The 15828-nt window shown below is 34.9% G+C and overlaps 1 protein-coding gene across 1 annotated transcript in view; it reads right to left on the reverse strand.

The window, feature by feature from the left end:
- The window catches only part of Pja2 (praja ring finger ubiquitin ligase 2), a 70803-nt gene that overhangs the window by 9219 nt on the left and 45756 nt on the right, over positions 1-15828 (reverse strand). Inside the window, exons 6-7 of the mRNA XM_005327221.3 lie at positions 10408-10593; positions 6667-6778 (exon numbers count right to left, since the gene is read on the reverse strand). Of these exons, the coding sequence (XP_005327278.2) occupies positions 6667-6778; positions 10408-10593 (298 nt within the window). The remainder of the gene's footprint in view (positions 1-6666; positions 6779-10407; positions 10594-15828) is intronic.

Consider the following 15828-nt stretch of genomic DNA (forward strand, 5'->3'; position numbering starts at 1 on the left):
TCTATAGATATTGTATAGACTTAAAATAGAGGATAGGGCCAAGCCTAAATCAAAATCAGAATTAAAAAAGGAAAAAGCAAAAAGGTTCATCATAAGTTTATGAACATAATTAATAATACCAAACACCAAATTTTACTCTGGATTTGCAGAGGCAGTGCAGAAAGAAAAAACACGTGCCAGTATCTGGATTATTGCCCCACAGCTCCAAATTCACCCCCCCACCCCCGCTTTAAAAATAAATCTGGACCTTTCAAGTATTTTCCCTTTGTCAGCTAGCATGATCTTAAGTTTTGTCCGTGAAGAGTGCTAGGGAGAGATCACAAAAGGAAATGACTTTTGCACTGTGGTTCCCTTTAGCCTGTTGGGCAGAATCCCAGTGTGCGAGGCTTCCCTGTGCACAGAGCACCAGGTTCCTTTAGTGCCTAGCTACTGCAGTATAAGGTGGCATCAGCTTCCTGGCATTCATCCTAGGTGGTTTTGTAGAAAGTGTTTCCAGTGAATCACTGCCCTGTGAATAGCTTCTCAGGAATCCCAGAGGGCAGAAACCCAGCAAAGTTCCACTGCGGTCATGTCCTCCCCGGCAATGTCCGGATCTCAGCTTTGGGATGGAGACGAAGAATACTCCATCTTAGCTTGAAAATTATTCTTTAAGTCTGCTATTTCTATATTCTTTTTTAAAAATATATTTTTTCTTTAGTTGTAGTTGGACACAATACCTTTATTTTATTTATTTATTTTTATGTGGTGCTGAAGATTGAACCCAGTACCTCACTCATGTTACGCAAGGGCTCTACCGCTGATCCACCAACCACCTCAGCCCATATTTCTATATTCTTTAGAGTTCACTACTTTATTCTAATCTTAATAATAAGGTGATCCATAATCTCCAATTGGAGGTGATAATAGTTTATTTTAAACTTTCCCTGTTCAAACTATTATTTTCTCTCTTGTGACTGATACCACAATGACACAGATTTTGGTATTATTGGGGGTGGTCGAGGACACATACATGCAAGAATAAGATTTTTGGATTGTTTTGCTTGGGCTGCTGGTCTGGGGTTGAGTCCAGTGCTGACTTTACTTCCAGGGGAATGGGATGGTATTAACCTAAGCTCTATAGTGCCATCACAATTAATCAAGCTATCATTGTGGTTCACTGTGATGAAGTGTTAACTGAAGCCAGTGTCTTTGGAGCCCAGTAACTGCTACACCTGACCTTATGGCAGTAATGAGCTCAATAAAAATTCTGATATGGGGATGGATTGCTTTGAGAGCCTGTGCATTTATAGAGAAAATCACAAACTCAGGTCTGTTAACTCGCAGCTTAAGACACTATAGGAACTAGAGGTTCCATGACAGCCTTAAGAAGAAGCTCTTACTTTTCAAAAATCAAAGGCAAACTATTTGTGCAGATAGTTAACTTAAAATGAGAGCAAAATTCTGTATTTCCTCAAAACTTGTATCACTGACTGGTTAAAGAATGGGACTCTGGGTGAGGGGTGGACATGGTGGCAAACGCCTGTAATCCCAGAGGCTTGGGAGGCTGAGACAGAAGGACCACAGTTCAAAGCCAGCCTCAGCAACTGCAAGGCGCTAAGCAACTCAGTGAGACTTTGTCTCTAAATTTAAAAAGTACAAAATGGGGCTGGGGATGTGGCTCAGTGATCGAGTACCCTTGAGTTCAATCCCTGGTACCAAAAAAAAAAAAAAAAAAAAAAAAAGAATGGGATTCTGGGTCTGGAGAAGTAGCTCGATGGTACAGTGCTTGCCTGGCATGTGTAAGGGCCTTGTGTTCAATACCCAGCACTGCAAAAACAAACTGACAGACATTCAAACAAAATGGGATTCTGAATCTTGAAATGAGGAGATCTGGTTGAACTCAGATGAAAGTGATGATCTTGAATGGCTGTCATTCTGATCACTGGTTTGAAAACTCTGATAATTTCATTTGGAGTGTACGTCTCTTAGTTCTTCCATGTCCACTGATAGAGTTAATAAAAAACTACAGCAACTAGAAAAGGGAAAGACAATTTGGGTTCTAAAACACTTTAAAAATGTAGATTAGGGTCATTCTACCAAGTAAATCATTTCTAATTAGCTGAGGACTTGGTGAAGGCATGTAAAATATAAAATGGATTATTGAAGAAGGAAGCCATAACTACCAATTAATGACCTCATGACCAAATACAGAGAAAGACACTAGTAGCTTTACATGTTTTCTATCTATTTGTTTTTTGGATGCTTATGTGGTAGCCATTTTCTTTTTCTTTCTTCCCATTTCTACTTCATATAGCAGTTGTTAGAAAATAACTTTGCAATTTAGTCTTTACATGAGAGAATATTCAGAGTGACTTAATTTGTGGTGAGATTAACACAACTAATAGTTTTGATGATTTTGAAACTGTGCATCTGGTTCATTTTGGGAAAAGGGTAAAAACTTTATTTGAAAGAATTATTATACCTTGTTAGGTAACAACATAGCTGTATTGTTGGATGAGAGCTCAAATGCGAGCAGAAAAATATACATGGAAACCAAATAGTTAAAATAATGGACTGCTACATTTACTGGATTATTGTTCCTCAAATCCAAATTCACAATTTTTGTCAGCTTTGTAAAAATGGATCTGGGCCATTTCAATATTTTCCTTTCTAACAGATGGTGTGATGCTAAGCTTTGTTCACAAAGAATGCTGAAACTACAGTTCAGGAGAAACAGGACTTTGCTTTTGAGCCTGGTGTGCTTGCTTGACAGGTTTCTGTGGCAGTCATGGTTTTCTCTAGCACTGATTCCCTTAGGGTATGTAGCTTCTCCAGTGGCCAGCTCTTTAATTCATTTGACCAGCAATTTCCCCTAGCATCAACCTTGGACAGTTCTGCAGCACAAGTGTTTTACAATTGGACACCTTCCTATGAATAGCTTTCCCTGGCACCCCAGAGGGATGACTTCCAGCAAGTTGCAGAGGATAGTTTTCCAGAAAGCTCTGCCAGCACGGCACCACAGTGACTGCTCTGCCATCCAATGAGCCCAGCTGTGCCATTTCCATCAAGACTGGGATCTCAGCTCTGGGGTGGAAGGGGAACTCTTCCTTGGGTGTTCTATCTTAGCTGGACAGGTGGCAGCTGCTCCTTTTATGTACTTTTCCTATGTTTTTTAAAATAATTATCTTTATTTCTTATTAGCCAATTCCTTGTTACTTTTTTTTTTCCTTGCTGAGGATTGAAGGGTGCTAGGTTGCTGAGGCTGTCCTAGAACTTGGAATCCTCCTGTTTCACTTTCCCCCAGTTGCTGGGATTACAGGTGTGCACTATCACATTCAGCTCTAATAGCTTGATATAATTAATAATTCTGTGTATCAAACTTTCCTATCAGGAGATAGGAAATAAAAGGTAAGCCCTTGTTATCTGATTCTTCCTTTCTCACATAACCATAACCAGGAATGTCTTCTAGTTCCCTATGGACTTCTCAAAATAGACTCTGTTTGAAAGAACTAGTCTGTGCTACAAATAAACACTAAGAAGGGATACTATTTATCATGACTTCCATTTCAGGAGGTTATTCCAGGCTAACTATACTTTGATACACACTTGTTTCAATTGGTTCAATATTCCTTTCTGATAAATCTCTGCCTATTTGCAGTGCTAATAAACACCTAGTATTTCATATGTAAAATTTATTTACTGCCTTGGTACGACATATATTTATAAGATGATCTGGGATCATTTATAAGCATTAAGAGCAAAAGAGACCATTTTATAGCCACTGTTATAAAGTTTCACAAAAATTCAAAAATATAATTCATTAGGCAGTACAGTATATTTTCAAAAGTTATACCAAAAAACCCTAAATTGCAACATATCTAAGTTTAAAGTAGCATATTCCTTCAATCACAAAATTTAATTTCAAAGGAATAAAACAATTTAATTTTTAAATATGAAGATTTATAACAAATGATTTAATGACAAATTTGAAAGAACATCACTGATTCAAGATTTGTTAGATAATTAAAACTTGGTTGACTGATGACTTGAAGATGCCTATGAATATAGCCACTTCCTGACAGCTTACCATTATACTAGTATTTTTGCTAAATAACAGTCTCAAAGTAACCTATGAGGTAGACTTTATTATTCCTGTTTTACAGATGAGATTCTTTAAGTTCAGAGGTTAATAGGTGAATTGCCAAGGTCATAGAGCCCACTAAGTCAAAAGGTCATGCTCTTAACCTCCACATGTTATCTTCCTATTCTTTATGTGTCTATAGAGTGCCCTTCTGAGTATATTAAGACTTTCCAAGGGGTTCATAAGTGTGGATAATTTTAAGTTAACTTCTTCTTTTTTAAGTTTTAATGCTAGGACTCTTTTCTAAAACTTTTATTTTATTCTTTTATATGCAGTGCTGAGAATCAAACCCAGAGCTTCACACATATGAAGTAAGTGCTCTACCACTGAGTCATAACCCCAGCCCTTCAATTAACATCTCAAGTAATCTTTCCTCAAAATGATCTACCTAACAATGTACCTAAAGTATAATGTTAGTTTTCTGTTTCCGTATTCCATTTATACTAACCTTTCTCCCACTTTATTTTAATTAAAAAAATTTTTTTTTTTTGCAGTACAGGGAATTGAACCCAAGGATATTATACACACTGAGCTACACCCCAACTCTTTCTGTTTTATTTTTAGACAGGGTCTCGGCAAGTTGCAGAGGCTGGCCTCAAACTTGTAATCATCATGATTTGGCCTACTAAATCGCTGAGATCATAGGCTTGCACCATCACATCTGGCTCTTTCTTCCACTTTATAAATAAAAGCATACCTATTACTCATTCAGGGTTGCAGTCCGAAGTACCAGGTTCAAAACAAACTTTAACAACTTAATAATAAATCTTTTTAGGTGCCTTTCAATTTTTTGCTTTTAAAAAAGTAAAGAAGGTTAATGATTTTTGGCAAATAGAAGAACCAAGTGACAATTCTATGATAAATTTCTTCCTTATCAATTTATGTATGTGATAAGGTTTCTTAAGCCTATATTCATAAAGATGAAAAACAAATACAATTTATGCTCAAATATGGGAAAAGAAGAAAACCTCCATCTCATTAAGAGATTCATTTCCAATAAAATTTGATGTTTAAAGAATTGTTTATCAAAATTTCTATTTATCTTTGATTATCTGGATGCTATTGTTTGCAACTCAATTTATTTATTTTATATAAATATATATATTTATTTTATATAATTTATTATATATAATATATATATATTTATAGATGAACACAACACCTTTATTTTATTTATTTATTTTTATTTTTATGTGGTGGTGAGAATTGAACCCAGTACCTCATACGTGCCAGGCAAGCACTCTACAACTGAGCCACAACCCTAGCCTCTGTAACTGAATTTAAATAACTTTTATTTCCAGTATTGGGGATTGAACCTAGAGGCACTTTACCACTGACCTACAGTCCTTTTTATATTGAGACAGAGCCTTGCTAAATTGCTGAGACTGGTCTCAAATTCATTGCCCTCCTGGAACCCCAGGCTCCAGAGTGGCTGGATTACGGGTGTGTAGCACAGCAACCGGCACAAATAAATTTTTAACATTAAAATTTTTTAGCAGAGCTGGGGTGTGGTGGTGCACGCCTGTAATCCCAGCAGCTCAGGAGGTTGAGACAGAAGGATTGCAAGTTCAAAGCCAGCCTCAGCAAAAGCGAAGTGCTAAGTAACTCACTGAGACCTAAAATACAAAATAGGGCTGGGAATGTGGTTCAGTGGTGGTCCAGTGCCCTGACTTCAACCCCTAGCACCACCCCTTCCCCCAAAAAAGGTGAATAGTTTTCTCATCCATTCTGTAACAATTACTGAATACCAACTTGTTGCCAATGGGTATATATAAATTTCACTTGATATTCTGCCTGTGTACCTCAAATTGCAATATTTCTCAGTTTTTACTGCAGAATAGAAAATGTTTTGCTTACATTTAGAAAATACAATTCTTTCTTTAATTATGTTGGTATGAGTGTAACTATTTTATACATGTATACACATGCAAAGGCATTTTAGTGAACTGAAATGGAAGACCTCCAAGGATATCTTACAAATTACTTCCTTTCTTTTGTGTCATGACTTCTGACTATTGTGTTGCTGCATAATAAAGTTTGGAAATTTTCTTCCACTCATACACGTACGCGCGCGCGCACACACACACACACACACACACACTACTTTCACAGGTATAGCATATTTGCTGCCAAAATTTCTCTTGCCTTTTTTCATTATTTGACTAAACCAGAAAAACTTATTTTTAAAATATATTTTTATAAAGTCAAAAGCCCCTAGTATTTTCACATTTAGGAATCTCCATTGCTCTAGTGGATTTCATTCTAAGAAGTCTTTCTTGAAATCACTAATTCTAAAGTGATTCTAAAGTAGAGGAACACTAATAATTATTGAATGTGCCAGAGGTTTGAACTCAGATCCTCCTGCCTCAGCCTCCTGAGCAGCTATGATTACAGCCACATGCCACGGCGTCTGAGCACCCGGTTTCACCTTTCCTTAAGAGTAGTTGAAACAAACAAACAAACAAACAAACAAACAAAAACCCTGAAGCCTTTGACTTTTATCATTTTCTGTCCCATCAACATAGGTATCAGAATTACTAAAATACCTCCATAGCCTGGGCTAAGCGTTCTTCCAGTGCCATATAGGTGAGGAACTGAGGATCCACATAAGAAATAGCTTCAGCCACTCCCAGTCCATCCGCAAAGCCATCAAATAGGCTGGAGGGAAAAAACACAAAACCCATAACTATGATTTAGAAAATTTTATGCTGAGGCTATAATTATATTAGCATTTCTTGCAAGCAGAAATTCTTAAATTATTTTAATGTTAATCTTGTGGGATAAGGAGCAGGAAGGACCAGCATAAAAGTTAAGTGCTAAGCATAAGATGTCACTCTCTTACCCAACAGCCTCCACACTCACTGCACAAAGCCTATAGGAAAATTTTCTTTTCGTGTTTCAAGGCTAACTCTGAGGACTGCTTAAATGCAGTGCTTTTCCCCATCCAAATATTTCCTACACTTCCTTTTCTGTGTTTCCAATCTGAGTGTAGGTGAGAATGAGGAAGAAAATTGTTACATTTATTTTAATTGCGTCATTAGTCAAGGCCTCTTTTTCTTCTCTCACTTTGTATTGCTTAATTACTTTGGGTTAAAAATATTTTATTTTCTCAGACTTTTCTAATTAATGTTTCTTTTTGAACTCTGATAAGAATTAGGCCTCTTTCATTATTAAGCTTGAAAACAAATTTGCTTCTAACTTCATTTTATTTTTTTAAGGAACTATAAGCCCCTGAAGAAAAATACATTCCATTCCAGTATTAATCTCTTTCTTCTAAACCCTAGACATAAACATATTCCTTCTTTTTCTCTTTTCATGGAAATGCTAAGTATTTCAAAATTTAGAAATAAGTATTTCCTTGGTACCCTTTTCTCTTTAATCTTGCTCCCTTGGAGGCTACATTCCATTACATTTATTCAATTGTCCTCTCTGTAGGTAATTTCTGAATCTCTACCTAATTCTGAGCTCCTCTGGAACAACTGACACTTTTAGTTGTTTAGGGGGCACTTTGTGTGGATGTACTCCTACCATCTTATAAGCCCAGGATCTCTAAAACAACTTATTTTATCTAAAGACAAGCTTCTGTTGAATTCCACATCCTATCCAAACTTCAACATGATAGTCAGAAACATCCATAGTCACACAAAGTAGCTCAAAAATAGTGTTGATGTCAACCTGTGTGTCATTATTAAAATTACAAATAAATTGCAAAGAGACACAGAAGTGATTCTCATGAAGAACATAGCATAGCTTAACAGTACTTAGGAATCAACATGGTGCAAAGGAACATTCTCATACCATCACAAATTTTAGAATCAGAATTAATACTAAGAATTCTGAATCCACACATCCTTGTGATGCTAGAATTCCTTCATCTAACAGTGAGATATAAAGCAAAGAGCCCTGGAGTCAGTCAGAGATTTAAATGATTCACAATTAACTTGAATTATTTAATTGTGACTGTTTCTTCATCTATAAAATAAAGAGGATATTTTTGATACTTTTCTATAAGTCTGAAATTAATTAAAAAATTTCTATTACTTACAAAATTAACTTCACACACTTTATTAGGTAAATCATTTTAATCTTAACTTCTTACAGGAAGACAGAGGTTAAGGAGTTATCAAGGAACAAATGAATGGTAATAGGTAGGATTTGTCTAAATCTCTAACCATGTTTTCTCCATGTCATTTCCTACCACACCAACCTGAGATACTCAAGGTATTTTAAAATACTTACAATTTCAATCAAAATAAATTAACACAAGGTAGTGGACTTCTCTTATTTTTTTTTCTACTTAAAATAAGGAAACAAAGGCTTTGCATTTTTTTCTAAGTAGTACCAGAGTTTGACTTTAGAAACAAGAATTGCTAATATTTGCCATGGCTTTTCATTTCAGTTGTTAAAATGACATGCTATTTTAATACGAAAATGGAACTCTAGTTTCACCTTATCAACCTTAGTCACTACCACATAAATTAATGTAGTGCCACACATGCAAATAATCAGATGTTAACATATTTAAATTCAAAAGAGCAAAGTTCAAAAATTTTGTTTTAAATCAATGATAAAATACTTTCCACATTAAAATCCTACTTTGAAGCTCTGCAAATTTTAGAACCATCAGTAACGTCTCTGAAACACAACATATACATCCAGAAAGATCATCAATGAATTAGAACCCAAAGTAAAAGTTTTCAAATTGAAGTTAAAATTATATTTATTAAAGACATAATTCTTTTGAATTGCTATGTGAATTAACCTTTTTTCAAAGATATCTGGAAGTATGTATCAAATCTTGAAAAACACAACATACCTTAGTAATGTCAATTCTATTTATCTGTCCTAAAAGAATAACCAGAAATACAGAACATGTTTAATAGTCCATTGCACTATTTCAAAGGATAAATACTCCACTAAATCTTAGTATACCTATAGGCTGGAGCCAGCTACATAATGGAGCTGTAAAAAATATTTTTAGTCCTGAAAACATGCAAGAGAAAAAATGCCCTCATGTGAAACTACAACTGCTTCCAAAGATGTACAGATGATACTAAATGACAATTCTTTAATCTTTATTCTGATCACTCTGAGGAATTACTCAGCGTAACAGAGAGAAGATTTCAAAATTAAGGAGCTCAGGAGGTAGTTAACAGGGAGAAAAAAGAAAAGAAGGAAAAGAAGGAAGAAGCCTCGAGGCCAGCAAGACTGAGACCAGGATCAACTGATTCTCTATTATGTTTGGCAAATCAGAAAATGCATTTGAGAACAGGAATATTTAAGGTGAAATTTTAAATTACATGCCTTTGATAAAACCCCACTTCTACATCCACAAAATTATTGACAAAAGTTTGTTTTACGTAAATGATTTTCCCCTCCTAGGGAGTAATAGGAAAGGATAAAGGATCTCAAGGAGACGGTGAGTTTCTTGTCTGAAGAAATAGAAAAAAGTAGCTAGCTTAGTGAGACCCTGTCTAAAAATAAAAAAATAAAAAGGACAGGGTATGTGGTTTAAGTGATTAAGCCCCCTGGGTTCAAGCTCTGGTGCCAAAATAAAATGAAATGAAATAAAATAAAATTATCTTCCATATTCTACATACAGACAAGGAAAAGGAAGGACAGAGAATGATAACAATATTCTTAAGATTCCTATGATTGAATCACAGGTTTTAATTTCTTCAAGTAGTATTCATTCAGAACCAATTTTTTTTAAAAAAAAGATTATGCTGCTGGGTGTGATGGCGAATGCCTATAATCCCAGTGGCTCAGGAGGCTGAGGCAAGAGGATGGAGAGTTCAAAGCTAGCTTCAGCAAAAGCAAGGCACTAAGCAACTCAGTGAGATCCTGTCTCTTAAGTAAAATACAAAATAGGGTTAGGGATGTGGCTCAGTGGTTGAGTGCCCCCTGAGTTCCATCCCCGGTACCCCCCCCCCCCCGCCCTGCCAAAAAAAAAAAAAAAGGATGATTATGCTAAGTGCTACAGCCCACATTTGGTAAAAAAAAAAAAAAAACCCTAAAGTTCAAATCCCTGAGAAGTATATAAATAACTAGGTTAAAAGGTGAACTTCATGAGAGCTATAGATCGAAGAAGGAAGAGGTCTCCAGCTGGAGGAAAAGGAAAGTCCGTGTCCAAAGTGTCATCTGAAATGAGCTTTGAAGGAGGAGACAATTAGTAGATGGGAAAATTAGAATACCCTTTACCTCAGAAATTCAATTCTTACAATTCAGAATCCTGAATGAATTGTACCCTGAGCAATGACACATACTCATCACACTGAGCTACATACCTCCAGTCCACATCTAAGTCTTCACTCACACTGGAGTCGTCCTCAAGGTTGTTGTTACCATCTAACATGAAAGCTTCTGGTTGTGCAAATTCATTGGCAGGCTCATTGCCCTCATCACTGCTGCTTTCATTGACTTCATTGTACTGTAACCAAGGAATTTCTCCCTCTTCCAAAGATGTCTGTTCCCTAACACAAACATTTTAAAGGAAGAAAAAATATTATTTAAAATATATCATTAACATTTTGGGTTTTTTTGTACCAGGGATTGAACCTAAAGGCATTTAACTACTGAGCCATATCCCCAACCCTTTATATTTTTTATTTTGAGACAGGGTCTCAGCAGATTGCTCATAGCCTTGCTAAGGTTATGGAGGCTAGCTTCGAACCTGTGATTCCCCTGCCTCAGCCTCCTGAGCTGCTGGGATTACACATGCACCACCATGCCTGGCATTAACATTCTTTATTTTAAAGAATTCTATTTACTGCAACTGAACACTGTTTTTGAAGTACTAAGCTTTTGGTACTCCTATGATTCTAAAAAACTATTTTCCTTAAAAACAAAATTATTTAAAAAGGTAACAAATTTGTTACAGGGTCATATGTGTATAGAAAGTTCCTAATTACACAAAAACATGTTTCTTTGGTTTATGCACTGTCTGTGCTGTTCTCCTACATTTCTTCCTTTTGTGCAGGAGAAAAATACGAGAAATCCATATTAGACTACTTAAATTTTTAAACATTGTTTTTGAGTGGTTTCCCTTCACAGTTAAAATCTACATTCCTCAACCTGGCCTAAAAGTGCCTACGTAATTCATGCTTTCTTTGCATCCCACTTCTCCACCATCATTTCTGCCCACACTTGTCTCTGGTCTATTATGTTCCTAATCCTTTTGTTTATTCTTGGAGCACATGGAGATCACTTCTATCTTAGGGATATTTCTTCCACCTGAATTTTTTTTTGCCATATTTTCACATTGTTATTCCCTTCTTGATATTAATGTCACATTGCATGCCACCTCCTTAAACATATCTTAACACTGTATTTAAGTAGCTCTCCAGTTACTAGCTACCACAGCATTCTGCTGATTTAAATTGTAGAATTTGTTTTTACCTAATATTTTCTTATTTGTTTATTTTCAGTAGAATATAAGTTCACAGAAACAGGGATAGACAAATCAATGGTACAGACCAAGAAAATAGGAGGTAAAGGGAACACTTTAAAACAGAAGGAAAAGGACTAGCTAAAGATGATATTTTGAAAACTGGATGCTCACCTGGAGGCAGAGAGGTTTAATCCCTAAGTAACTATCCTTAAATAAATTACTTTCTTGCCAGGCATGGTGGTGCATGCGTATAATCCTAGCAGCTTGGGAGGATGTGGCAGGAGGATTGCGAGTTCAGCAACTTAGCAAGGCTCTAAGCAACTTGGCAAGACCCTGTCTCTAAATAAATACAAAAAAGGCTGGGGATGTGGCTCAGTGGTTAAGCAGCCCTGGGCTTAATCTTGGGTACATAAAAAAAAAAAACAACTTTCTGTTTTGAAATCCATGTGCATACATATTCCACTACCATTATCACTAACATATAAAAGAACTACGAAAAATCATGGGAGAAATTTTTACAAGTCTCATGTCATCCTAAGCTCCTAAGCACAATGAAAAATCTTGAAGCCATAAAGAGATTGCTAAAATTCACAATATACATATTAAAGAAAATATAAAAATAAATGTATATATATAGAGAGATGTAAAAGCAAACCACTAAGGAAAAGATCAACACATAGCAAGAGAAGGGAGCAAAGGATGTAATTATTTGCCAGAAAAGGAAATTTAAATAGCTATTAAATATATGAAGAGATGCTTTACCTCATGCATAATGTAAACTAAACAGTAAAATACATTTTTCAATGATTGGTAAATGTAAAAAAAATTGATAATACACTGTTGATAAAAAAGTAACTGATATAACTGATATAACAACCTTTGTAAAGAAATGTTAATAGCTATAAATTAAGAGTCTGCTTTTAGATACTTCTCAAAAAGTATGTACAATGTTCATACCTATTAAAGCCCAAACTGAAAAAATTTAAGTGTTTACCAATGAAAATTAGTATACCATACTACGAAGATTTTTTAAAAGAATGAAAGAAATCCTTATGTATGAATACAGAACAATTAAAAAATAGATCTACGAACAAAACAAAAACAAAAGGAAAGTGTTCATAGATACAATGTGCTACCAGTTGTATAAAAAAATAAAGAAGTGCACATATGCTTTTATATAAATAGAATATCTTTGGAAATTCACAAAGGAAATTGGTTATACTGTTGTTATTCCCCCCCCCATTGTTGTTGTTTTATTTTCCTCACGTTACACAAATTCACTTTTTAGCAGGTATATTAGACTCTGTATTCTTTTTTTGGGGGGTGGGGGCAGCAGGGAGAGTTACCAGGGATTGAACTCAGGGGGCACTCTACTACTAAGCCACATCTCCAACTCTATTTTTTATTTTTTTATTTAGAGACAGGGTCTCACTGAGTTGCTTAGCACCTTGCTTTTTCTGAGGCTGGCTTTGAACTGGGGATCCTTTTGTCTCAGCCTCAGGAGCCCCTGGGATAATAGGCGTGCACTACCACACCTCGCAGAATCTGTATTCTTAAAATGTAATTTTATTTTATCTGTTTAGCAAAATAAGTTAAACCAGAAAGCACTACTTGGCAATAAATTATTAGCAATTCATTAAATATTTCTAAAACACTAAAGCCTGTATCATTAAAAGGTAAAGCTGTATTCACTCTTACTAATCATATTTCAGAATCATCTTTTCAATTACTATAAACTACAAGAGTGAAATGAGCAGTTATGTGGGTCATCTGACCAATGAATAAGGAGTTGTTTGTATATCAATTTCAAATATAGCTAAAACTAAAAGGTGTCTAAAATTTAACAAATGTTCAAATCTTGAAGGTTTTCTTAACTTCAACCACAAGAGTCCCTTTTTCCCTTTGGTCAAAGCCCTATTATATGAACAAGTCAGAATTCTGAAAATGTATTAATTTATTATTATCTTCTAATTTTCTCTTTGCTCCACTTCAGACATTAGTCATTTCTTGATAGATATAATCAGTCCATCACAATTATGCATTTGACATTGAATGTACCCCATCATTCCTAATGAATATATTCTGGATGCAAAATATATATTAACTAGAAGAAGACTTTTGGACCTACATTTATCTTGGTAATATAAAAACTAGTTTATTAAACAGTTACTCAAAAATTACTGTTAAAAAGTAAAATCTCGGGGCTGAGTTTGTGGCTCAGCGGTAGAGCGCTCATATCACATGTGCAAGACCCTGGGTTTGATCCTTTGCACCACATACAAAAATAAACAAGTGAAATAAAGGCGTTGTGTCCAACTACAACTAAAAAATAAATATTTAAAGTAAAATAAAATAAAATCTAGGGGCTGGGGTTGTGGCTCAGTGGTAAAGTGCCCTAGCATGCACATGAGGCACTGGGTTCAATCCTCAGCACCACATAAAAATAAAATAAAGATATTGTGTCCACCTAAAACTAAAACTAAAAAAAAAAAAAAAAAAAAAAATCAAATAAAAATAAATTAATTAATTAAATCTAGATGTAGTCACAGATTGCTCAAATAAGGCTGTTCACTCTCTAAGAGCAAGTCTAAATAGGAAAAAATATGAGCAAAACTGTAATTTGGCATTACATCAGTATAAAAGACTAATTTTGAAAATCTGGTCTTCCTAAATTATCAATTTTTCAGACTGCAAATAACTGAACAGAAGGTACTTTTAGAATTGGTATGCCTTTTAGAATGTAAAAGGAGGTTAATATTAGAGCAAATTCTTGGCAAAGTTGAATTTTAGTTTTGGCCTTAACAGATGTGATTATTCAACCATATATATTTTTGATAAATGTATTTTGTAAAATATACAATTCATATATTTCAGATTCAAGAGAAACTCATTAGAGTTCTGTTAATATTTGGTGCAAGCTTAACTTAGAGGAGTAAAAATGATGTATACACTTGGCCCTCTGTATCCTTAGGTTCTACATTGAAGGTTTTAACCAACCTAGACTAAAAATACTCAGAAAAAAAAAAGTGACTATACTAAGTATATACAGACTTTCCCCTTGTCATTATTCCTTATTTAATAAATTACAACCATCATTTACATAGCATTGACATTGTATTCGGTGTTGTAAGTAATCTAGATAATTTAAAATATATGGGATGGGTAGGGTCAGTAGTAGAATGCTTGCTTAGCATGTAGGAGGCCTTGGGTTAAATCCCAAACCCTGCAAAATTGGAAAAATAAAATATATGGGAGAATGTGTATAGACTGTATGCAAATAACTATACCATTTTATAGAAGGGACTTGAGCATTCATAGATTCTGATATAGGCAGAGGGTACTAAGAGCAATCCCTGAGTAGATACTAGAGACTATTATGTTTAAAGAGACTCAGACAATATCTACATGTAAGAATCAATGTATTTTAAATACACAGAAATGGAAGCTCTTTATGTACCCAAACCAATGAAAATTTTAAAAGTAATTTCTAATACTAAACTGAAAATTTAATAAAACAGACTTGAGACTTGGCACCTAATATGGCCAGTCTAATAAAACCAGTGAAATGAGCACAACAAATATGCTTATTTCCTTTAAATTTTAATATTTAATATATAAAGTGGATGTTTTCCTTTTGTGTAGCATAATTAGACCCAATGAAAAATTAATCCCAAAATGGAATAGAGATACAAGGTTAAACTCAAAATTTCTAACGGTTCTTGATTCACATCTTGATGGCAGCACTGATCACACCATATTATAGCTCATCTGGTGACTCATCCATCTCCTCCACTAGAGTGGGAGCTCTAAAGGGCATAGTGTTGTGACTCATCATGTAGCCTCACCCTCTAACACATACTTCACAATAACGGGTACTCTCTATCTGATGTTGTGAATATAATAATAAATTCTTGAAAATAGCTTTAAAAAAATTCAATTGTTAAATATGGAAAAGTCCTTGGAAATTTTTGTTATTTCTAATGTACTCCAACAAAAAATACATTTCTTTTAGCACATTACCACTGAGCTATGTCCTGTCTCAGTTTTCTGTATCACTGGGATTATAGGCATGTGCCACCATGCCTGACTTAATGATTCACTTAACAGTTATAAAAGAAGAAAATTATTGGGATAAGACATGCTATCAACATGTTACAAACCAATTCCTACCATTTAACACAAAATTTACTAGGTAAGAAGACTGGTACTATGCTGAGACTACAATTGGCTTGATTTAAAAAAGGAAATAAAAGAAAAGAACTGGTGCAGGAGAGAAGGTGATTATTTAATCTATGGGTGCTAGGGTGAGGTTAGATAA

Source organism: Ictidomys tridecemlineatus, chromosome 1 (genome assembly GCF_052094955.1).
Source record: "Ictidomys tridecemlineatus isolate mIctTri1 chromosome 1, mIctTri1.hap1, whole genome shotgun sequence".
NCBI classification, from domain to species: Eukaryota; Metazoa; Chordata; class Mammalia; order Rodentia; family Sciuridae; genus Ictidomys; species Ictidomys tridecemlineatus.